Here is a 25,345-nt window from a genome sequence, read left to right on the forward strand (position 1 = left end):
TTTACCGCACACGGATTGTTTATTTAAAACATGTTTGGTAGTCAATCCAGACCAGCTTGATGGAGTTACATTTCACTTGTACCGTTTCAGGTCAAGGGTAGAACTCTGCCTCTTGAAACCATCTGTGTCCAAACATCGTCATTTACCACTGGTGCCGATGGATCTTGGTCCAGAGACGTCGTCAGGCTGGCTTCAATTAGCTCTGTAAGTAGCTGGGACATCTCGTAACTGCATCTTGGAAGATGAATGATTCAACCATCCATTTTCTACCATTTATCGGGGTCAGGTCACGGGGGTAGCAGCTTCAGTAGGGAAGCCTGTATGTGTCGTTCTGTATAAGTATCGTTCTGAGGAAAAAAAAAAAAGTGTTATTCAACATCCCGAACAAAAATATCAACCAAGCAACAGCCCCTAATCTTGCACTCGTGAGTCAACGTACAACTATGCTCCTTTCCAATATAGTATAAAAAAGTAGTTAATTGAAATGTGAAACTATAATGCTTAGGTTGAAGTCTTACCAGTAAACCATTTTATCCCAACACTTAGCCATAAATGCATAAGAAATAACAGTAATTTTAAAAACCTCCACAGTAGCCAATTTAACTGTTGTTTCATCTTAGCAAGGTTTTGTTCATTTCTATTCATTGACAAATCAATCTCTTAGGTCCCCCTAAAAACGTGGGCCATCTTCTATCCTCGACGATGTGTTGATCAGGCTGAAGAGTTCATTTCGACCTTTAACAAGGTGGGTGGGCCCCTTGGGGTGCGAGTGGCTCGTCCTTTGTGTGTGGAGCTGAGGGATGATCGCACAGAATCCTATGTCAAGAGCATCCACTCTCAGCTCACAAGTGAGGTAAGACATACATTTTAGCAATATAGGCATACAGTACATTCTTGTCTCTTGAATTCCATGCCAATACTATGTTCTAAACCTATTGTTTTTTATCACCGCGTTATTGCCGGATACTTGCTAAAACAGGTTGCAGGAACAACCAGTGATTGATTTATTGATTGATTGAATTTGTATTTTTTATTTTGTTAATATTATTAGTATTATTAATTCAATCTCTGGTGTTGATTGAATTATGTTTTATTTTATTATGTGTTATTATTGCTGCTGGACATGCAGAGAGAAAAAAAAATTCACAAACTCTGAGGTCAGGAAATCTAAGAGGTCAAGCACAGAGCATTTTTTTTTTCTGTCTCTGCCAGACGCATGAGTTTGTGTCACGTGACAATTATAGAAAACTGGGAAATCTGATCTATCAAACACCCACTCCCTCATTCTGATTCATACATTTACTTGCGAAATATTTGATCATGAAAAAGGGTCATTTTTTTTTTATCACCCTGTATTGTAGCTGTTTGAAAAAAAAAAATCTGACACCCTGTCATATTTTTCATTGTTTTTTACAGCCTAGTTTGCAGCTTGTAGTGTGCATCCTTGTAGGAAACAGAGAAGATCTCTACAGTGCCATAAAAAAACTATGCTGCGTGAAAAGTCCCATCCCATCACAGGTATCATACTGTAGCACAACAACAAAGTATTTGAAATCGTGTTTAAAGCTGAAACAGGCAAGGCAAGCTGATTTATATAGCACATTTCATACACAAGGCAACTCAATGTGCTTTACACAAGGAAAGACAACACGTAAGAATCAACAAACAGTAGTTAACATTCAGAGTAAGGAAAAGAAAAGTAGGTTACAAAATTTAAAATCATTTGGCACAAGGAAAGAAATAGTATGCATAACCCCCGCCTGGTTCCCATGTGCGTTTAATTAAAAAAATAAATATATATATATATATATATATATATATATATATATATATATATATATATGTGTATATATATATATATATGTGTGTATATATATATATATATATGTGTGTGTATATATATATGTGTATATATATATATATATATATATATATATATATATATATATATTGTGATAATGCAGAGAGATAAAGAACTCACAGTGTGGAACCCACAATGTTATTTGGGCTATTCATCTACACACGTGGACAAAATTGTGGCACTCCTGGCGGCTGAATCGGATCTGACGTCAGCAAACCACAGCTTCCCTGCTGGCTGGCTGTTCGCATGATGCTACTTGCTAGCTTTGCTTATGAGGAAATAACCGGGAAAAAATAATTTATCCCATTTTGGGATGAAGCTCTAACATAAAATGTACAAGAAGTGAAACAATATGAATACTTTCCAGATGGACTGTACAATGTTTGAAACCCCAAGTCTAACCTTTGTCATTGTGAATCTACTAATTAGCATTGTTTGTTTGCTAGGTCATAAACGTACGGACAATTTCACAGCAGCAGAAGCTAAGGAGTGTGGCCCAAAAGATACTCCTGCAAGTGAACTGCAAATTAGGAGGAGAACTTTGGACTGTCAGTGTGCCTTTGGTAAGCCCCGTGCTTAGCATTGCGGGGGAATGTATCCTATCCACACGCACGCACATGCGCACACACATACATGTAAATATAGCGTATATACAGGGTGATTCAAAAACAATACGACAAAATCATCACGTGATATCTCAAAAATGGAAAACACTAGACAACTCGAGCTTGGAAATATGTTAGACATGCGTTCAAGTTCCCACAAATATATGCATTATTATAAATTTATTACTGCTAATGTTATAGTGTTAGTGTGTTATAGAGCTAAATTGTGTTACAGTGACCACGACGTTGAATGCTTTTATTTTGTTAAGTTCTCGGGTGCACATTGATTGGAAAGTGACACCGCTTTACTTTTTTTTTTCTCCCAAAAACACCGCACTTAAACAGGGGTGTGTTTTTATATCCACTGTATGTGGTGAAGGTGTGGCTGATTAAATTTACACTTATCTCATAATAGAAAAACTTGATGGTGGTGGGAGTTGATGTCCACCATGACACCAGCAAGTCTCGCCAGTCAGTGATGGGCTTTGTCGCTAGCATCAATAGGTGAATATTTTTCCCCTTTTAGTGGTGTCATTCATGTTCAGCTCGGCAATTCCAACCTACCCCCACGCTCCCCCCAATATCATGAGTCCTTTATTATGCCTAATAATCCATTATGTATCTTGAAAGGTTATTAACTTTTTTTCTTTCTTTTTAATAGCTCAATAACTCGCTGGTATTCCAGAGTAACTTTTCAAACACCCAACGAAGAACTCATCAATGGTTTCAGAGTTTGCTTGTTGGATGCACTGCACAAGTATCATGAGGTATATGCTTTGACACAACAATGATGGAAATTAATTTTAAGTACATTAAGTGTTTGGACACACACATACACAAAAACAATCCAGGGAAATTTGTCTTTTTCGACACGTTAATGACATTAAAGCAGCTGCTGTAGTTTGGGGGCTTTTGGGGTTGGGGCGTTTAGGGCTTTTAATTACTCTTACTTAAATCCCAAAGAGGTCTAATTAAGAGTGGAAAAAAAATCAGCACAACTATGGCAATGAGTTACGTACAGAGCCAGTGATGTTTAGTGTGAGACGCACAGTATAAATCCAGGGGTGCCAAACAACAGATCAGTCCCGCAAAGGGGTTAAATCCGGCCCGTGTGATGATTTTATGATTTTATTTTTATTTTATTTTATTTTTTTATTTTTTTTTAGTAATGTCAAAATAATTAATTAGACGGCCAAAATCAAAACACATGAATTTGTAATTTCACATACAATCCTTGGATGAGCAATTCAACTTGTACACGGAATTCACCAGGATGTCATTATTTTAAACACAACCTAAAATTACGGTTTGGTGGGAAAAAAAAAAACAAAAACCAACATAAATCTAACATAATAGTGGTGAATAGTACGACACACTGGTAACATAAACGCATATGACGTATAAACGTCCTACATCTTCATTAGCTGTGCCACACAATTCATTCTTAGAACAATATATATGCAAAACAGGATCGATATAAAATGCCTGGAACTCATACAGGCAAAGTTTTGCCGCGTTCCATTTGCATTTGTTTTATTTTTTGGAACAATATATTTTCAGTTGAGCCTGCAAATAGCAAAAATCTGTGTATAACTGTGGCCAATTGTTTAAGTTGTATACCATGATTTTACTAGTCCGGCTCACTTGGTAATATATTTACCTCACAACCCCAAATCAATTTTGAGTAAAATGCGCACGCAGAGGCTACACCCCTCTTTCCCCCCTTCTGCTCTGAATTTGAATGACCATTTAAATCACAGCTTTTGCGATTTACTTGTGTATTATCAAATTGTGATTTTATATTGCAAATATAGTTGTAACCATTAAGCCCTAAACTTGGCTAATACACTTCATCTTGCTTGTTGCAGTCTGCCGTAGAATTTTGACTCGCTAGGGCAAGAGAGCCAATTACTAGATATTGTTTTGTGTTTTGCAATATTTGGAAAAAGAAATGTGCATGTAATATTACATTTTATTTCAATGACAAGTGTACATCAAAACTGCCATATCTAAACTGTGCATAAACCTTTTACATAGGTCAACCATAACTTGCCAGAGAGGATTGTGGTATATCGGGATGGCGTGTCAGATGGGCAGCTCAAGTTGGTTGAGCAGTACGAGATCCCGCAGCTGATCAAATGCTTCGAGACGTTTCCCAGCTATGAGCCGAAGCTTGTCTTCATCGTGGTCCAAAAGAGAATCAGCACTACCCTCTATTCCTATGATGGAAGCAGCTTTGGCACGCCTTCACCTGGAACTGTTTTGGATCACACTCTTACTCAAAATCACTGGTCAGTGTATTTTTTTTCTTTCTTATTTTAAAGGTGCAAATAGCAGGGGTTCACTCTCAACTTCATTTTAACTACCGAAATTAGGGACGCAGCAATTAACCGGTTTGACGATTAACCGTGGCTTTTAAATGTCAGGACTGCCACTTACCAACAGACAAAACATTCCCTAAGTTGCTCTGTGTCCCATCCACTTCAATTCAACATGCATTCACTTCTCTCGTCCACACTGGTGAAGTCACATGATCTTGTGACGTAGGTGCAAAAGGTCTCATTTGTATTTCATTCCCTCACCCAGTGAGACTCAATAATGGAATTGATAAATTCTTATCCATTCCCATCCCTACTCTCAAACTAGCTCCTCTGTTTGCCACCATATCAATAGTGTAAACAATGTGTCAGTGTAAAAAATTATTGAATAAATCGATAATATCACCCAGCCTTATCAGAAATAATTTGAAAATCTGAAATACCCATGGCACACGCTGGCAAATTTGTGCAAGCAATCGTAATTAATGGTGATGGCTTCTCGAGCAATCGAAAAAGGAGGGAACAAGTCGATGGGTTAGGAGCGGGAGACTGAATTTCACCCAGTCTGGTATGGTTCAAAAGGCCTCGTGGGTAATTCCGCAAGAGTTGTCTTCTCTAAATTTCAAGTCTGTCTCTTTCTCTTTTCGCCACATAGGGTGGACTTCTTTCTCATGGCACATCACATTCGCCAGGGATGTGGACTTCCTACGCACTACGTTACCCTGTACAACACGGCGAACCTCATGCCAGACCATCTGCAAAGGTTTCCTCTCATACGAATATGATCTTAAATGTTGCTTTATGTACTTTTGAAACTAATGCTTCCCCACTGATTAACTACAATTTCATGTAATTTGAAACAGCATTTGTGATCAAGTGTCCCAAAATCATGAGGCAAAGCATTCCAAAGCTCTAAATTTCTATGTTATTAAATTTAGTTACTATAAATACTTTTGTCCCAGCTTATGAGATTCAGATATGTTGAGATATGTTGTAAAATGACATTGGCCATCCCTACACCCTGTCATTATGTTGTACACTCGGGCTGAACGATTAATCGAAATAGAACCGACCTTGCCACTTCACAATTGTATGCTACTTGTTTAACTTTCACATAAAATTTCAATGAAATATTTTTGTGGTTGTACTATGCCAAAATGTTGAAAAACTCAAGGGGCATGAATACTTTTACAAATTCTGTAATAATTATTTAAATTTCCCAAATAAATCATTTGTTCATCATTTCAAATGTACGAGAAGAGGATCTCGATTAAAATAATCACCATTGGCAATATACAAAATTCCACTGCTGCACAGAAAAACTGTTCTGGGATGAAAGGGAAACAGACCCTCCATTCTACATTGCCCAACAACCGTAGAGGACAGTTTAATAAAGAAATTTAAAAAAATGCAGATTAAATCTGCATCACAATATTGATGTGGGGGGGAATGCAATTCGATTTTCCCCAAATTGTTCAACCGTATTGTACACTGCAAAGAGATTTTAGTTATAATCAAGTTTTTTTGTTTTGTTTTTTTAATAGCGATTAATTGCTTTACATTATGGTGACACAAGTCAAAGTGAATGTCCAACCATAGTTTAACATGCACCACTCTATTTTACTGGTATCAATTATCATACAATTTCAGTCAATATACTGAGTCAAAAGCTTTTTTTTTATTTACAATGACTATTCTACTCCCAACAGGCTGACCTTCAAGATGTGCCATTTGTACTGGAACTGGCCGGGCATTATTCGCGTACCGGCACCATGCAAATATGCACACAAACTGGCTTACCTTTCTGGCCAGTACCTACATTCGGAGCCATCAATCCAGCTGGCTGACAAGCTTTTTTTCCTTTGAATGTTTTCTTTCGCAGGTTTTACGTTCAGAAACCAGTTATACTGTTCATACTTTTTTTAGGCCAGGACCTGCATTTGGAGCCATCAATCCAGCTGGCCGGCAAGCTTTTTTTTTCCGCCCCTTTGCATTTTTTTTCCCATGTTCAGAATTGGTGTTAATGGAAATCCATTGTTGCCTGGAATTCAGTGGCAGCGTGTTGAATTTTCTTCATAAGAATATGGTGAAAAGAATAAAGTTAATCTGCACAGACCGTAGCGCCATGCAAACACGCAAGTGCGTCGAATTCTTGATAATAATTCAATGAAAATGGGCATTAATGTCCACACATATGCATAAAGTGTAATAAAATGAAACTTCTCATTCCTGCCTGATAAGTCAATTAACGTTTTCATCCTGCTCCATGGGCACTGACATTTTCTGTACAGTCAGTGGAAATTCTGCACGCTGGCTGCAGAGCGTGGACTGGCCAGTTTCTGCTCGCGGGAAGCAGCGAAGCAGTTCGGCAGGCCCTGCGCAGCCGCTGGGTGTTCACGAGAGAGCAGGCCCTGCCAGGCAAGTCTGCCCGCTCGCTCGTGGAAGCAGGAGAGCCTTGGTCATGTCAAACTCATTTTGTAAACAGAAGTTCTTGGAATCAGACAAGCCTTGGCCACGCCCACCAAAATCTGCCCGTTAGACGGTGGGCTCACAGTAGACCATCTTGTGGTGCATGTAAGACAGAATTTCGAGAGAAAAAATAATAATAATCTTTTGATACGCTATTAGGGCATCCACAGGATGGTTGCTGCCGCTGCAAAGCTCGCGTTAGGTTCACTTTGTTAGCTGGGTAACGACATCCTAGTAGGTAGTTTACGCTGGGTTTCGTCACATTTCTCTTGTTTAAACATTATCAGTGTTCAAACCTTAATACATTTTATAAAATAGGTACCAAAAAAAATATCTACGAAACGAGGCCGTATTTTTGACCTTACGGAAGTGGCCACCTGAGGTATGTTGTAGAAACGGAATGAAATGCTGAATCGACTTAAATGAACCTTAAACTGAATAAATGTGTAACAAAATAGTCCCATAATCAACAATTACATGGAGAAAACGTAAGATCTGTTTGCTTTTTGAGTAGCACAACAGTGCAGCGTAGCGACTGGAATATATTAATAAATACCTTGTGCGAGCCAGCAGAGCACTGCGATTGCGAACCGGAAGCACGTCCGCTTTCAGCGGAAAGGCGGAGCAGGGGGTTATTGTTGCTTGCGAGTTGCTGTAATGGCGGTGTCTCGTCGCGCTGCAGCGCAGCAGCAACAAAACAGCTTACAATCTCCGCCGAGGAGCAGCTCGCTTTCGGGTGCTGCCACGACGGCTGCGCCGATGGCAGCGATCAACTCACCGCATGAGATTGATCGGGAATGCAGTGGAGGGATTGAAGGCGCTCTGGCCTCTCCGGACCTGCCTGCCGCGGTCCTGGCGGGCAGCGCAAGCTCAAGCACGACAACCTCTGGAGGCAGCGGCGTCTCTAGCCCCGGCTCCGCGGCCACAAGCCCGACGGATGGTATCGGCGGAGCCTTCCGGGAGTTGTTCGAAGCCTGCCGCAACGGTGACGTGTCGAGAGTAAAACGGCTTGTCGACTCTGTGAACGTGAACGCAAAAGACATGGCTGGCCGAAAATCGACTCCTCTGCATTTCGCTGCGGGTATGTATAGCTAGCTAGCTAGCTAAGCTAATTAGCTATCGCGCGGCTACATCATGTAAGCTAAATTTACCGTTGTTTCTACTACTCCGATATGTCATGTAACCGAGTGCTACAATGTAGCCTTGTTGTTATATTCTTTGTCGTGCCGTGTCAAATCACCAACAAACTGGCCCACAGGCTGCTTGATTCTACAACGTTGTATAACTCCGTCTTTACTGACCACCTCCTTGTTGAAGACCTCTTTACTCGATTGTATACATTTGGGTTGGATATAGCAATCATTTCCCGTTTCTCTGTGCAAAGTATGTATTTTGCGTGGTCGGCAACTCGCCACTTAGCGCTATTTTGCCGTGAATCGCCCGAAAAACTACCTACAAGTCTACACGACCTACAATTAAGCGCAAATTCTGCGTCTGAACGTGTACCACCACTAGGAATAATGGAGTTGTAGTTTTTTATTTATTTATTTATGTTAAGATGCAATTTCTTGACAATAGCCTATATGCATTATGCTCTAAAGGTTCCCCAACACACCTCAAGTTAATCAGCAAGCTCTGCTTAAGTCTGAAAATGATTTTGTTCATTGGAAGCAGCTGTGTTGGAGCAGGGAAACATCCAAAAACCTACAGGGCTCTCGAGGACTTGAGTTTGGACACCACTGCTCTGCTGGTTGTTAAGATTAGGCTGGTAATACCGATAACAGCCTATATCCGGTGGCAAAACAAAATGGAAACTTTGTGAAAAGACAGAAGAAGTAAAGCGATGCAGGAACCATGCTCAGTACATCATGACCATGTTTGACAAATCTGAGCTGGTCACATCCACAGCCTTCTCTGTAAGTAATGTCATTTAAAATGATCATCTTTCAGGTTTTGGTCGGAAAGATGTGGTGGAGCATCTCCTACAGACGGGGGCTAATGTCCATGCCAGAGATGATGGAGGGCTCATCCCCTTGCACAATGCCTGTTCATTCGGCCACGCTGAGGTTGTGGGCCTCCTCTTGTGCCAGGGTGCAGACCCCAACGCCAGAGATAACTGGAATTATACTCCTCTGCATGAGGCAGCCATTAAAGGAAAGATAGATGTGTGCATAGGTAAGCTTCACTTTCTATTTTTAGTTTATGAAAAGATTTTTCATTGCATGCATATTGAAAGTTGTGAGTCGAAACTAATCACTGCCACAGTTCAGAGAACGTTTTAAAGCGCTTGTGTGTTTTTCATGTAGTGTTACTCCAGCACGGAGCTGATCCTAACATCCGTAATACTGATGGAAAATCGGCGCTGGACCTGGCCGACCCTTCTGCCAAGGCAGTGCTCACTGGTCAGTTCCCATTCATTTATGCATGAAGCAACCCCCCCTTATTTTAATACAAGGTGTAGCATTTATGACAAGTCGAAATATCGCAAAAGTTGTTGCATGTGTGGGCCTAATCAAAAAATCTATTTACAAATAGGTGAATACAAGAAGGATGAACTCCTGGAAGCTGCGAGGTGAGTCTTCACCAACTTAATTTTTAATGTTCAGTAGTCGCATGCACTGCATGCTTACAGTCAGAATAGCTGCTGCAACATCATGAGATTGCAAGGACCGCAAGCTAGCAACTAGGGGTGTTAAAAAAAAATCGATTCGACGATATATCGCGATACTACATCGCGCGATTCTCGAATCGATTCAATAATCGGCAAAACCGTTTTTTTTTTCGTTTTTTTAAGGATTCACACCTTAAGCATGGAAGAATGTTATATGAACGGAACATTAAGCCTTAATATTTTATTTCAATGCGGTTCAAACATGAAACAAATTACAACCTCTATAAGACTGAAATTTCAGATAAATAAAGAATACATTTTCATATAAATCTTACACTCTACAAGCTTACTGATTAGTATTTTCTAAATTTGAATGGAAAAAAATCGCAACAATCGACTTATAAATTCGTATCGGGATTAATCGGTATCGAATCGAATCGTGACCTGTGAATCGTGATACGAATCGAATCGTCAGGTACTAGGCAATTCACACCCCTACTATCAACACTAGGGATGTAACGATATGCAAACATCACGATACGATATCATCACGATATGGAGGTCACAATACGATAATTATCAATGTATTGTTGGCAATATTTAAAAAAGATCACACAATATTGTTAAAAAAAATCTCTCATACTAAAAAAAAAAAAAAAGACAATATTGTGCATTTGTACATAACAGCAATGCATATAAACCACCTTACAATCTCTAATTACAATATTGAGGCACTTACTTGCTAATGCAAGCACACATTGATCGCTTCACAAGCAAATTAGGTTCCCCTTCATCTGACAATTAGCATAGATTTTAAACAGAAGGCCAAAACATCCCTAATAAAATTTAAATAGCACTAATAAACTAGCCACTAGAGGGTGCTAGAACTGCACAAATGTGTTCCTTTTAAATATTGTGAACACGACGACGACGATATTGTGGCAGTTTTAATATCACGATATTGCGCTTATCGTGACATCCCTAAACAACACTCTAGTAAATATTTTGGTCTTGGGACACCCCACTGAACATTCTATCAAGCAATTGAGCATTTGGATAATATAAAAAGGTACATTATTGCTTCGATAAAGAACAATTATGGATACAGAAGAGAAAACACATTTCACGTAATAATGAACTGCCAATTGGTTTTAATTTTTTTAGATAACATGTTTTTCATACATTTAAGCTGCATTGCAGTAAACTATTTTCTTCTCTCTAAACATTTGTGTGATCTTGGGCTATGGGATGAAGTAACGTCAGAACCACAGTAGTGATTTCACCAACTGAAATTGCACATTTGATATGTCAAATATGATCAGTAGCAAGTTACTGTCTCAAGCTGCCAGCATTATTATGTGTGCAGTCTTTTCCGCGTGTTCATCTTCTGTTGAAAAGTAGTCGAAAAAGCTGTTGCCATCCTATGACACAGACTTCCGTTTAGTCACACACCTGCACTTTTTCCGGTGGCTGTTGGGGCATATCGGGCCCTGTCCCAATACTCGCACTTCCACTCTTGTGCCCCTCATTGGCGCATTTCCATTGATGGGTGCGAGTGTGTAGGCTGAAATGATTCGGAGAACTGAGACAGACACACGATACACTCGCACCCATCAACAGGATGCGCAATTGAGGGGCACAAGGTTGAGTTGTTTTGTTTGTTTGTTTTTTAGATACTTGAGTACACATTACCCCTATTTATTGTCTTTGAATTGTGAAATGAAATTGATCTTTTTCTCTCTTTTTTTTTTCCCCAACTATATTTATCTTTCCAGGAGTGGAAATGAAGAGAAACTGATGGCTCTCCTGACTCCATTGAATGTCAACTGTCATGCCAGTGATGGTCGCAAGGTAAATAAAGTATAACTACAAAGAGAGAACCTATCATGAAACCGGTGATACAAAGTGTTGTGTACTGTTGCCATCTATATACAGTTGACCCCTCTAAATGTCTGCTCAGTAAGCGCATAACAGCAGGATTTTTATTTTTAATTTTAACTCATTCACTCGCCGCCATTTTCACATTTCGCAATCCCGTTCGCTCCCGGCTCTTTTACTAGATTTTGACTGATTTTGCAAGGCCCACAGAATATTGTGTTCTATTGCTATAAAAGCATGGAACCCATCAAAAGAAAGATTAAAGTCTCGTCTTTCATCAGGAAAAAAAAAGTATGTTTCTATCTGTCTCCGTTTTGCAGCAATTAGCATTAGAAGAGAGCTAAGTTTCATCAGTTTTCACAAATCGATTCAAAATTGTAATTTAGCTTCTTTTTTTTCTAGATGACCCTGGTTGCTCTCATTTGCTCTGCTGCCACCTGCTGGCCCTTTGTGTAATAACTACCATTTCTGCAACCGTTCTTTGCAGTTGAGAGGCTGCATCAAAGCCTTATGTTTGCTCTAGCATTTAAAAAAAAAAAGACGTATAAATACGTCTTTGGGACACTTAAAACGTAAAAAACAGCTTATTTACACGTTATTGGGAGCAAATGAGTTAAAAAGAGAATTATACATGCTCCGCTCACTTAACCGGTCTATTCATTCATCTTCTGCTTTGTGTTATTTGGTCACTGACGTCGTGTTCATCTTTAGGAACTTTATTTCAGAGTTTCCGCGCTTGAGTGCTTCTCAGGATGTTTAATTTCAACACACCGTGTGTCAAAAGAGATCATCGCCTCTTTCTTCATTATGACCTTTTATTTAAGGCTACTGGCAAAGTACAGAAGGGCGTTTCTGCATGCTTTTGTGGAGTTTTCGTTTTCTTTGTCCGAAAGTGTTGCGCAAGATCAATTGTCTGAAGACAAACCACAGTGCAATTGACAGTAGTACATTCCCCGCTGCCACCATTTAAGGCAGTATTTGTTTGAAATGTGCATTGTGAAAGGTTAACCAGCTTGTTTTCAATCTTTTTTTTTTTTCTTTTTTTTTTTTCATTTATTTCTGTAGTTTTTCATTACGCCTGCATGAACTATTCCATTTAGATTTGACTTGTTCCGGCATTATTAGCACTGTACACCACTAGATTGCTGAAAACCGCGGAGGCCTCTCACTTGCCCTCAAGCTGTTAATAGTCCAAATTTTACCACATGCATGACAGATGAAACGGCGGCTCACGAACAGGCCTTGTCGTCAGTCATTTTTAGAGGGCAGAATAGATTTACCTGTGACCCGATGCTGCCGTTTTGTAATTTTTGTTCATTTTGTTTTCTGTGTGACTCTGGCAACATTTGTCGATCAGTCAACATCTCAGAAAATGCTGGTAAGTTGACCTTGATAACAGCCACTTGATTGATGCACTGTTGTGGTCTTTTATTTATGATTTTTTTCCTCCCCCTTTTTTTAATCCATTATTTTATTTGACCAATGAGCTGGCTGTCACTCGATTAATTGCACATCGTGGGTGTGTGGGTCACTGATGTATGATCGCGTGTGCGTCTGTATGTGTGTGTGTGTGGCATGTGAGTGTGTTTGAATCGTGTCACTGGTGACAACTCCATTTTTTTTTTTTTTTTTTTTTGGATTTGGAGAGGAGCTCAATTTGTCTTACTTGCCTGCTTTCTTCAGCGTCTTCTTTGTTCACTCACTCACCATCGTTCAACCAGCCTCCACACACTACACAGTATCTGATCTGGCTTTTGTTTTGTTTTGTTTTTTCCTTCTTGACATGATATCTGACAGTTATTCATGCATGCCAAATGCTCGCTCCCCTCTGCATTTTGTCAAGCAATTGTCTGGTGAAATGTGTCTCCTTGTTCCCCCCCTGATGAATCGGTTGGTATTCGGGAATGCTTTTTACCTGTTCCTCAAGCTTCATGCTATTTTTTATTTTATTTTTTTTCGACGTCATCTCTCACTGAACAATACCATTGCACAGCAAACTCTGTCACCTAGAAGTTGCAGTATTAATATTTGCTTTTCCCTTTTTATTTTCTTCACAAAATATTCCTGCTCGGAAATTGGGTTGACAATGACGATGTGAATTGTTCCTTTTCTTTTTCTTCTTAAAAATATCCCTGCATGGAAATTGGATTGGGAATGACTATTTGCTTGCAAGCATGATCAGTGTTAGACCTTATAAAGCGAATAACCTCACTTGAATTTTCAGCTTTGCTTTCGCTAACCTTTTTTTTTTCTTGGCTGAAAATACATTTTGGTTTAGTACATAAGCTTGAATATGCTTCCTTAAAAAAAAAAAAAAAAAAAAAAGCATTTTATGGCCTCTTTGCATGCCCCAAAGTTGGATTTGATATCATTTTATAAAATCCAGATTAGAACTGACCAATTGACTTAATCAATACTTAGTTGAGATTGGTGTCATTATTCGATACATTTTTTTATTTGTGGTCATGGACGGCCCATTGGAATCAGCCATTGTGCCCAACTGTAATATCGACCAATCCCATTTTATAAATTCATACTTAAGTTGTACAGTAGGTTATGTCAGGTCCTTACTTGAGCAAATTGTCAGCTTTATACTGCAGGACAGGTAATAATGTAATCTAATGAAAATGGCATTGGTATTTCTCACTTTGACGTCAAAATGACAGCACGTTAAGTTGGACATTTTTTTTTTTGCCCACGTCTCCACTGACCCGGCAACATCAGATGCACCATTCATCTGCAGCTCACATAGCAATCAGATTTGGCTCTGGCCTTAATCAGCCGCTTGCTTCTGTGGCCATCGAAGGCAGCGCACGGTCAAGTTGCCAACCAGTCATCTTGCTTTGCATTTCTGTTCACAAGACATTATTATTTTTTTTTAAACAGTCTACGCCTCTCCACTTGGCCGCTGGCTACAACAGAGTCCGCATTGTTCAGCTCCTCCTTCAGCATGGAGCTGATGTGCATGCCAAGGACAAGGGGTGAGTGCTGCAATATGGACGCTCTTCAACGCTTGAATAATCGCAGACGATAACCTGACACATTTTGTGACTGCAGTGGCCTGGTTCCTCTTCACAATGCTTGTTCTTATGGTCACTTTGAGGTTACCGAGCTCCTGCTTAAGGTAAGTTTCAATCCGTTGACGCGCATCTGCAATTCCCAACGGCGTCCAAACTTCCTCATGTGCTCGTGTTTTTTGCGCCTCCTGCAGCACGGTGCTTGCGTCAACGCTATGGACTTGTGGCAGTTCACTCCTCTCCACGAAGCGGCGTCCAAGAACCGCGTGGAAGTTTGCTCCTTGTTGCTGAGCCACGGGGCCGACCCGACCCTCCTCAATTGTCACAGCAAGAGCGCCGTGGACATGGGCCCCACTCCAGAGTTGAAAGAGAGGTTAACCTGTGAGTCCCCTGAAGCAGCGACAACTGACATCGCAAAACGTCTTTTAAATCAGGAAGTGATTTTGTTTTTCGCTCTCCCGTGATTTTGTCTTTTTCATTGTATGCAGATGAGTTCAAAGGTCATTCACTGCTCCAGGCAGCTCGAGAGGCAGACATGACCAAAGTGAAGAAGACTCTGGCTTTGGAAATCATCAGCTTCAAACATCCTCAAACCAACGAGACGGCTCTGGTCAGAACTTTGCCAGCTTAATACTTCATATTCTGTGTTACTCGAAATAGGATTTTGGAACTTGTGCTTTTCAGTCGATATTGTACATTTTAGGCTGGGTGATGTGACCAAAAAATCAATTGTTAATTTTAATCAAATTCATTTGATTTATTGCCCAGCCCGACTGTACATTAATTCTACAGTTGTTAATATTCTTCTGAGTCATTAATTATCATCATGACTGAGAGAGGACTCTCACATGTTTGTTTTGTTTTGTTTTAAACGTATGACCGTTGTATTCATTTCATATTTTTTCATTTGAAGCATTGTGCAGTGGCTTCCCCCCACCCGAAAAGAAAGCAAGTGACTGAGTTGCTCCTGCGTAAAGGTGCCAACATTCATGAGAAGAACAAAGAGTAAGTCCACAGTTTCTTTCACATTTTACAGAATGATTATTTTTATTTTTATTTTTTATTTTTTGCTATGATAACGTTACAAGGTACTCTGACTTTGAGATGACTAATTTGTTGTGTGTCACAGCTTTATGACGCCTTTGCATGTTGCTGCTGAGAGAGCTCACAATGATATTCTGGAGGTGCTGCAGAAACACGGAGCAAAGGTAGTAATTTCTGATTTTGACTTTGTTTTTCCGGAAATCTTTGCTGTAACCTTTTCAAGCCGATCCAATCCACTTTATTCCTACAGCACATTTAAAAAAAAAACAAGCGTTTCTGAAGTGCTTCACGTTGAGATGGACACACTGTCATACAAATTAAATCTAGTAAAAACTAATATACAATACTAAGAAGATACAATGAGTCAAATAAATTGATAAAATAAAAACACAAGAAGACCCTGAGGACCACACATTCGCTCTGAACTAAAAGTCAAATCATAAACGTGGGTCTTTAAGATGAGACTTAAAACTTTTAAGATGCAAAAAAAACATATTTGAGTTTTCTAACCTCTCAGGTGAACGCCGTGGACACTCTCGGGCAGACGGCTCTGCACCGAGCTGCTCTGGCTGGTCACATCCAAACCTGCAAGCTGCTGCTAAGCAATGGGGCCGACCCATCCATCGTGTCACTGCAGGGATTTACGGCTGCGCAGATGGGAAACGAGGCCGTGCAACAGATTCTCAATGGTAATCACATTCTGCTCTTCCTGGTGAATCTTTTGAGCAAGTCGAGGCCGTTTTACCACTTGCTGTCAATTGAAAATGACATCACAGTTTTGCTCAGGTAGCGACAAATCACGGCTCGGCTTCAGAAAACAGGTGAGTTGTGATTGGTCAGTCACTGAGCAACTGTGAAGTCATTTTCAGTTGAAAGCAAGTGGCAAAATGGCCGCCCCCAGATATGGATAAAAGTTGTAGATTTTGGTGCTTAATCCATATTCCACAAACGCAATATTAGTCGGCATGCTGTGTTTATACTCATGGATCATATTGTGAAGATTTTTTTTTTTTTGCATTGACTTCCCCTTTAAAAGCTACTCTTGAAGTTGAATCTGCTATTTTATTTCCTTCCAGAAAATGTTCCCACACGAAACTCTGATGTGGACTACAGATTTCTTGAGGCAGCCAAAGCAGGAGATCTGGAGACCGTGCAAGTGAGTTGGTTCTGCACTTTCATTATTTTTTGACAAACTGTTGACTTGCTAACCCTTTTTTTTATTTTTTTTTGTCAATGTATAATTTAGTAATGGGCTATTGTTGGCACATTTTACCTCGAATCATCGGGGGAAGACAAATTACTTGAATTTTTGTTTTGTTCCGAAGTTGATAGATGGTTTTCTATAGGCCAACTGCCAGCAGCTTACAATTCATGACGCCTTCAAACTATCCCTTAAGATCCATCACAGTATTCATTGCTGTAATGTTTTTCTCTGTGTGCCAGCAACTGTGCACGCCTCAAAACGTCAATTGTCGGGATCTGGAGGGCCGCCACTCGACTCCCCTTCATTTTGCTGCTGGTTACAACCGAGTGGCTGTGGTGGAATACCTGCTTCACCATGGAGCTGATGTCCATGCTAAAGACAAGGGGTGCGTTTCTTTTCCACCTCCACAAGTAAAAAGACCCAAAAGACGTATCTTTCTGGGGGATAGATTTTTTTAACTCGTGCTTCTCCTCCTGTCAGCGGCCTGGTTCCTCTTCACAACGCGTGCTCGTACGGCCACTATGAAGTCGCTGAGCTGCTGGTGAGGCACGGAGCCTCGGTCAACGTCGCTGACCTGTGGAAGTTCACCCCGCTTCACGAGGCGGCGGCCAAGGGAAAATATGAGATTTGCAAACTGCTGCTCAAAGTGAGAACCCTTTCGATCAGTGATGGACAAATGATAGGATTGGAAAATGAACACAATGGACCGTTTTGCAACCGGCAGCATGGAGCAGACCCCTCCAAAAAGAACCGTGATGGCAACATGCCGCTCGACATGGTGAAGGACGGCGACACTGACATCCAGGACCTTCTGAGGGGTGATGCCGCCCTGCTGGATGCTGCCAAGAAAGGTTGCCTGGCTCGTGTCCAGAAACTTTGTTCCCCAGAGAACATCAACTGTCGAGACACTCAGGGCCGCAACTCCACACCACTCCACCTTGCAGGTAATGCTGCGCTTGCACATTTCTGCTTTTGCCACACTTTGAGTCAAATATTTAGTTGCACCAACCTGGCATTTATAAAGGAAACGACCTTACCTTTCATTAGTCGCAATTTGGCACGTTTAATTTTTCTTCCTCAAAAATCTAGACTTTTGGTACTTCTCCCTTTGGTGACATGACGCTGATGATATTCTGGCAATTTTAAAGGGATACTTAGTTTGCCATTTTTGGCAGTCAAACATTCATATTTTGCCTTTAATATGTTTGATATTTTCATTATTTTTCATGTACAATTAGGACCTTTAAAAACACATTTTGCAACTTGCTGACGATTGAAAATGACATCACAAGGGCTCAGGTAACTAACCAATCACAGCTCAGCTTGTGAATGTCACATTACCAAACCGAGAAAACAGGTGAGCTCTGATCGGTTACCTGAGCCCTTGTGATGTCATTTTCAGTCGACAACAAGTTGCAAAATGTGTTTTTTAAAGGTACTAATTGTATGTGAAAAATAATGAAAGTATCAAATTAACTATAGACAAAATATTAACTTTTTATTGCTATAATGGGCTAAATAAGTGAAGTATTCCTTTAATATCACGATATTGCCATTATCGTTACATCCCTAGTGGACATTGCATCAAAAATGTTGCTCAACTAATGACGTGTCATGACCTCAAGAGCTGTTCACAATTTCACATCAGCGACCTGAGGAATCTTGATGACCTGCAATAGTTTTATAAAGAGAGATCGTCCCAAATACCTCCAGATCGTGTTCACAGACTTTCGATGGCCGTTTGGGGACTTTAGAATTGAGACACCGCCTGTTAAAATTTTCTCCTGACTCCTCCTCCTTTTTCTCCTTAGCCGGCTACAACAACCTCGAAGTGGCTGAGTACCTGCTGGAACACGGGGCGGACGTCAACGCTCAAGACAAAGGCGGCCTGATCCCGCTCCATAACGCCGCTTCCTATGGCGTGAGTATTCATTTATGTGAAAAAATCGACTTTTCTGACGCTAAAAAGTAGGGGTGTTAAAAAAAATCGATTCTGCGATATATCGCGATACTACATCGCGCGATTCTCGAATCGATTCAATAATCGGCAGAATCGATTTTTTTTTTGATTTTTTTTTTATTTTTTATTTTTTTTTATTTTATTTTTTTTTAGGATTCACACCTTGAGCATGGAAGAATGTTATATGAACGGAACATTAAGCCTTAATATTTTATTTTAATGCTGTTCAAACATGAAACAGATTACAACCTCTATAAGACTGAAATTTCAGATAAATAAATAATACATTTTCATATAAATCTTACACTCTACAAGCTTACTGATTAGTATTTTCTAAATATGAATGAAAAAAAATCGCAACAATCGACTTATAAATTCGTATCGGGATTAATCGGTATCGAATCGTGACCATTTGTATCGGGATTAATCGGTATCGAATCGTGACCATTCGTATCGGGATTAATCGGTATCGAATCGAATCGTGACCTGTGAATCGTGATACGAATCGAATCGTCAGGTACTAGGCAATTCACACCCCTACTAAAAAGTGTGACTTCCCTCTCCGACAGCACGTCGACATCGCCGCCCTGCTCATCAAGTACAATACGTGTGTGAATGCCACAGACAAATGGGCGTTCACACCCCTGCACGAGGCGGCCCAGAAGGGTCGCACGCAGCTCTGCGCCCTGCTGCTGGCTCACGGGGCCGACCCGACCATGAAGAACCAAGAGGGCCAGACAGCCCTGGATCTGGCCACGGTAACGTCGCCTTCCATCCACTTCACACTCTCTCCTGCATGATGTTTTTCGTCTTCGACTTGATCAGATTTCTGCTCTTTCAACTTTTTAGGCGGACGACATCCGCGCCCTCCTCATGGACGCCATGCCCCCGGACGCTCTCCCCATCTGTTTTAAGCCACAGGCCACAGTGGTGAGCGCCTCCGTCATCTCCCCAGCCTCCACGCCGTCCTGCTTGTCGGCCGCCAGCAGCATCGACAACCTGGCCGGGCCGCTGAACGAGCTGGCCGGCGGTGCTGCCGCCGGGAGCTCGGGAGTCGCGGACGGCGCCGCCGGCTCGGACCGCAAAGAAGGAGAACGTAAGAATCGGAAATGTGCTTCACTCGTTTGTCTCCACGTTTGGGTAACTAATAGTCATTGATTGCTTGCTGGATTTTTGCTCAATAGTGACAATGCTGGACATGAACATCAGTCAGTTCCTGAAGAGTTTGGGCCTGGAGCACTTGAGGGACATATTTGAAAGAGAGCAGGTAGGAAATAAAGAGATCCAAAATATGAAATGCAAATCGTCTTTAGGCACACTTACTCATCAAAAGCATTTGGTGAAGTGATTTCATGCGCCACTTTTTCAACCTCTTGTTTTATTTTAGATCACTTTGGACGTCCTTGTTGACATGGCTCACGAGGAGCTGAAGGAAATCGGAATCAATGCCTACGGCCACCGACACAAACTCATCAAGGGTGTAGAGAGGCTGCTGGGTGGTCAGCAAGGTGAGAAGGTCATTGCCATTTGTCAATGTTTCTCAGGAGCAACTTTAACTGTTTTTTTTTTGTTGTTTTTTTTCTTTGCGTTTACCCCAGGTGCCAATCCATATCTGACATTCCACTGTGCCAATCAGGGCACCGTCCTCATAGACCTCGCCCCAGATGACAAGGAGTATCAGTCGGTGGAGGAGGAGGTAATTTGATCTTCAGATAGATGCTGGTTTGCACTTACTACTTTCCTACACGTCTTTCTCCTCTCAAAATTGTGATTTCGCTTACAATTTTTTTTCCCAAGGTCCTTTTCTAATCTATTTTTCGAACAACCAATTCTCAGATCTATAATGTATTCTAAGATATCAAGCATAAATTAACATGAACGACATCTACTACAATCGCAGGCATAGCCTTAAAGCTATCCAATGCAGGAAATTGAATTTCCATTCGCTTTGAAAATGAAACGCATGACGTCACATCCACAGACATAGTGTGGGAATTTTGAACCCGAATCCGGTCTGAAAACGATTGGCCAGAGGCTTGCGGGAGCACCCATTGTGAACAAATAAGGTGTTAATCTGCTAATTAGAAGATGTTGGAGTGATAAATGGTTCGACAAAAAGGCTATTTGAGCACATTTCTACCTTGGGCAGCTTTAATACTCAACGTGCAGAGTTGTAAGCCATCAGCACAACACACAGTCCACTCCAAAAGTATTCGACTCACAAGGTCAATTCCTTTCTTTTCGTTTGTTTGTAGTATACTGAAGAGAATATCAGACAAAATTCCAGTTTTTCTTGTATTAAACAACTCGGGATGCTCTACCATTTTGTTTGTAGCCACCCACTTTTCAAGTGAGCAAAAGTATTTGAGCACGTGACTGATGGGTGTTTGTATTTACTCAGGTGTTGCCTTTTAGATTGGCTTTGTTTTTCACCCGTGTAAACTGCATTTGTTGTTACGTAAACATGAAGCAGTCAGTTTTGCAAAGACGCTATTTTCAAATCATTTGGCCGGAGGATGCAACCACCTGTTTTTTTGATTTGGTTTTGGGAGGCATCCGCTTTGAAAAATTTCCATCCACAACCAAAACTTTTGAAACAACACAAAATACACAACACACACCGTGAAGTTTTAAACCATCAAACATTTTCGATACTTGCCTTAAGGTCTCGTGAAACTCACCAAAGCTTGACTGAAATGCATCAGGCAGCCGTCTCGGCCTGCTCTGATCTCCCGACATCGACTCCACTCCCAATATCCAGTCAAATGGCTGCATTTGCAAATCGGGAGTATATTGTAAATGCAATGAATCATTCAGCCCTGCAGCTGACTGCACGATAAGCTGCTTTTATACGCCCTTTTCTGTTGAAGCAGCATTAAACGTGTTTGGCTTGTCCTCTCAGATGCAGAGCACCATCAGAGAGCACAGAGACGGCGGCAACGCAGGTGGCGTGTTCAGCAGATACAACATCATCAAGGTCACAAGTCTTACTTCACGTCGCGTTTGAAATTACGCCACGTTGGCCTTCACGGTTCATATTTGGCCCACAGATCCAAAAAGTGGTGAACAAGAAGTTGAGGGAACGTTACACGCACAGGCAGAAGGAGATCGCCGACGAGAACCACAACCACCACAACGAGCGCATGCTGTTTCACGGTACGCGCCGCATGCACGCAGTGCACACAATCATGACGGGCAAGTACCGATGCCGATCAGGAACTAGAAATTTCGTGAAATTTTAAAGTGTACCCCCGGTGTAACATTTGGAGTTATTGATGAGGAAAACAGGGGGGTATGTATTGTAAAGTTTGAGAAATACCCGGTGTTCCCATTTTTGTGTCTGGTCTTGTATTTGCCAAAATAATTTGTCTCGTTCATCTTAATACCCCTCGCCGTGTTTGGAGCGGCGATGACGTCACCTCATTGACAGGCTGTCGCTCCCACTCATTCGTTACTGTTGAGTGAGACCAGCTGTGTTGATTGAGCTCGGCAGGAACGCGTTTTAACTGCAGTTGCAGTGCTGCGCCATTATGGAGGCGCTATATCAACAGCAGTGTGCCGGAAAGACCTGAAGCTGTGGAAGCTTTAAAGGGATACTTCACTTGTTTAGCCCACTATAGCAATAAAAGTTAATATTTTGTCTAAAAAAAATTTTATACTTTCATTATTTTTCACGTAAAATGAACACTATTAAAAAAAAAAACAATATTGACACTTGTTGCTAACTGATAATGACATCACATGTGCTCAAGGTAACGACCAATCACAGCTCACCTGTTTTCTAGGTTTGGTCACGTAACATTCACAAGCTGAGCTGTGATTGGTTACCTGAGCCCCTGTGCACATTGTGATGTCATTTTCAGTTGACCGCAAGTTGCAAAATGTTTTTAAAGGCACAAATTGTACATGAAAAATAATGAAAATGTCAAATTTATTAAAGAGAAAATATTATTTGACTGCCAAAAATGGCTAAATAAGTATCCCTTTAATGTACCACACGGCCATTTCCTGGTTGCGAGGCAGACGTGGCGCGCTCCAGCCATCACCAAAGTCATAAAAACACATTATATACACATAATAGTGTTTTACAACATTGCCCGAACTATATTTACAATTTAATATGTACAAAATATGTAAAAAAAAATAAAAATAAAAAATAATGGCAAAACATTAATGGCAACTTTGTATTCATATAATTTCTAATTTCTAACCCATAATGATCTCGGTCACCGCCACGTGTACCGATACGGACACCTGGTATCGGTAGTCACCCATCATAGTCAGGTTGAAACCACTTCTGCCTCATTTTGAGCCAGGCGGGGAAGTTTATGGATCAGAAGTAGTTGTGGTATCAGTTCTTTTCCATGAAAGATGTGTTGTGCCGCACGATCTTGACCAGCGTCCTCCGACAGGTTCCCCGTTCATCAACGCCATCATCCACAAAGGCTTTGATGAGCGCCACGCCTACATCGGGGGAATGTTCGGGGCAGGCATCTACTTTGCCGAGAACTCCTCCAAGAGCAACCAGTACGTGTACGGCATCGGCGGAGGCACAGGCTGCCCCACGCACAAAGACCGCTCCTGTTACCTGTGCCACAGGTGAGCTACCCATCCCAGTTAGTCAATGATTTGGGTGTGCTAATCTTAATCTTTTTTTTCTTTCTTTTTCTCTGCTACTCGCAGGCAGATGTTGTTCTGCAGGGTGACCCTCGGAAAGTCCTTCCTCCAGTTCAGCGCCATGAAGATGGCGCACGCTCCGCCGGGACACCACTCGGTGATCGGGCGGCCCAGCGTCAACGGCTTGGCCTACGCCGAGTACGTGATTTACAGGGGAGAGCAGGTACGCTTGCGATTCACAAGCACTACGAACATTCGGCGTATCCCGCCTGATTGATTGATTTATTATTTCTCGTGTCCTCAGGCCTTCCCGGAGTACCTCATCACCTACCAGATTTTAAAACCGGAGAGCGCAGCCCAGTCTGCCGCAGGAGCTGAGCAGAAGTCATAGTTGACACATTTCCACTTTTTCCCTCCAAATGGATGCTGAGGTGACCAGTACGTAGTGAGCAGATCGGCTGCGTAATACCCGTCCGTCCCCTTTGTCTCGTTTCTTGTGCATCAGTTGCATGTTAACACGGGAGCATGTCAGGCCCTGTAGTGTTATGGGTTCCTCCTCTTTGTTAGTTTGCCACCCTTCCAGCCTCAAATATCTTTTTCCACGCACACGCAGTTTCATCGAATTACGTGGATTATGAATGCGACCGTGTCTGGGTTTCATGCTGTACAAAAAACATGCAAAACACTAATTAGAGGAAATAGTTGTTAATCCTGTAAAGTTGACTGCGAACCTCCAGGAGAACACTACAGTGAAGTCACGTTTGCACAAGGCGTCAGGACGGATGAGAGACTTTGAATTGGCATTCGCTGAGAAGTACGCTCAGTGTAACAGCTTGATTGCAATGCACAACACCCTAATAATAATATGAGGGATATTCTACACATATGAATGCTGTACATTTGAAGCATTATGTATGACAGAATAGCGTAGTATTGAAACATGCTTGTGATGTTTGTAAAACCCGATTGCCAGTGAACTCACCAATGCATCCCTTCTTGTCCACGTTGGTCTTCTTTTATGCATAAGGATTTGCACTTTTACATAGAAACCTATTTAAGTTATTTTGAATTTAAATGGAACATTTTCAGGAAAAAAAAAAAAAAGAATATTTGTACAGGTTGTGTAAATGGTTGTTTATAACTGTTACTGTTTAACAGTATCTTGAGTTGAACATAACGATATGTGGAGTTTTCATTTTATGCCCCCCGTCCTTTTTTTTTTTCTTTTTCTTTTTTTTAATAAATGTCACACTAACAGTTCATTGTGTTTTCTTTCGTTCAAAGCTGACTTTCAATTTGGCTGCAAAGTAAATACAATGTAATAATTGTCTGTTGAATATATTTTCGTGAAATACATTTGTCATTTACATCAACAGTTGGTGAAGTTTGTGTTCAGAATAACAGTAGTTTATATTTATTGAAAGTGAGCAACGCTGTCATTTGCATGTTGAGCACACTTGACATTTTATTTGACATTAAAACCAACTTTATTCAAATATTTTTGTCCTCTTACAAAAAAAATAGAAAATAAAATAAAATAAGTGGCTTCCCATTCCGTTTGAAAACTCAAGCTAATGGTATAAAATTCCTGTTAGTCACTGAAACGAGTAAGTTGTATTGAAATTCTCATGTTGATGTCAAGTCTGGCACCTGTGAACAAGTATTCCGACTTGTTCACAAGTTTATAGGAATTTGACTGGCCACTAAATATTAATCTCTGATGTATCCAAACTCAAACAGATCCATATTCACTGACACAGG

General features: G+C 40.9%; 2 protein-coding genes and 1 long non-coding RNA gene across 9 annotated transcripts in view; 2 read left to right on the plus strand and 1 right to left on the minus strand.

Annotated features, from left to right (window-relative positions):
- The window catches only part of piwil2 (piwi-like RNA-mediated gene silencing 2), a 69,863-nt gene extending 62,853 nt beyond the window's left edge, over positions 1–7,010 (plus strand). For all 6 annotated transcript variants that reach the window (XM_077521285.1, XM_077521282.1, XM_077521284.1 and 3 more), the window contains 9 exons: positions 91–204; positions 665–853; positions 1,417–1,518; positions 2,308–2,424; positions 2,882–2,970; positions 3,128–3,233; positions 4,504–4,757; positions 5,440–5,547; positions 6,494–7,010. In XM_077521285.1, the coding sequence (XP_077377411.1) occupies positions 91–204; positions 665–853; positions 1,417–1,518; positions 2,308–2,424; positions 2,882–2,970; positions 3,128–3,233; positions 4,504–4,757; positions 5,440–5,547; positions 6,494–6,650 (1,236 nt within the window). In that variant the 3' untranslated portion in view covers positions 6,651–7,010. The remainder of the gene's footprint in view (positions 1–90; positions 205–664; positions 854–1,416; positions 1,519–2,307; positions 2,425–2,881; positions 2,971–3,127; positions 3,234–4,503; positions 4,758–5,439; positions 5,548–6,493) is intronic.
- LOC144018759 (uncharacterized) lies at positions 1–8,314 on the minus strand. Its single transcript, XR_013283507.1, has 2 exons — positions 7,810–8,314; positions 1–347 (listed from the first exon to the last, which is right to left on the minus strand). It is a non-coding gene; the product is annotated as an uncharacterized LOC144018759 (long non-coding RNA).
- On the plus strand, positions 7,849–25,042 carry LOC144018753 (poly [ADP-ribose] polymerase tankyrase-1-like). 2 transcript variants are annotated; one of them, XM_077521278.1, is made up of 28 exons: positions 7,849–8,334; positions 9,204–9,428; positions 9,560–9,655; positions 9,789–9,825; positions 11,640–11,715; positions 13,100–13,120; positions 14,629–14,723; positions 14,800–14,866; positions 14,954–15,140; positions 15,248–15,369; positions 15,673–15,764; positions 15,889–15,967; positions 16,321–16,492; positions 16,880–16,959; positions 17,247–17,392; positions 17,488–17,653; positions 17,732–17,951; positions 18,819–18,928; positions 19,537–19,725; positions 19,817–20,063; positions 20,152–20,234; positions 20,355–20,475; positions 20,566–20,663; positions 21,870–21,944; positions 22,018–22,123; positions 23,380–23,566; positions 23,651–23,807; positions 23,889–25,042. In XM_077521278.1, exons 1-28 carry the CDS (start codon positions 7,911–7,913, stop codon positions 23,973–23,975), a joined length of 3,765 nt encoding a protein of 1,254 aa, XP_077377404.1. In that variant the 5' UTR covers positions 7,849–7,910; the 3' UTR covers positions 23,976–25,042. The 2 variants fall into 2 exon arrangements, with proteins under 2 accessions (XP_077377404.1, XP_077377405.1); XM_077521279.1 differs by lacking the exon at positions 13,100–13,120.
- Positions 25,043–25,345: the final 303 nt, after the last annotated feature.

Source organism: Festucalex cinctus, chromosome 5, assembly GCF_051991245.1.
Source record: "Festucalex cinctus isolate MCC-2025b chromosome 5, RoL_Fcin_1.0, whole genome shotgun sequence".
NCBI lineage: Eukaryota > Metazoa > Chordata > Actinopteri > Syngnathiformes > Syngnathidae > Festucalex > Festucalex cinctus.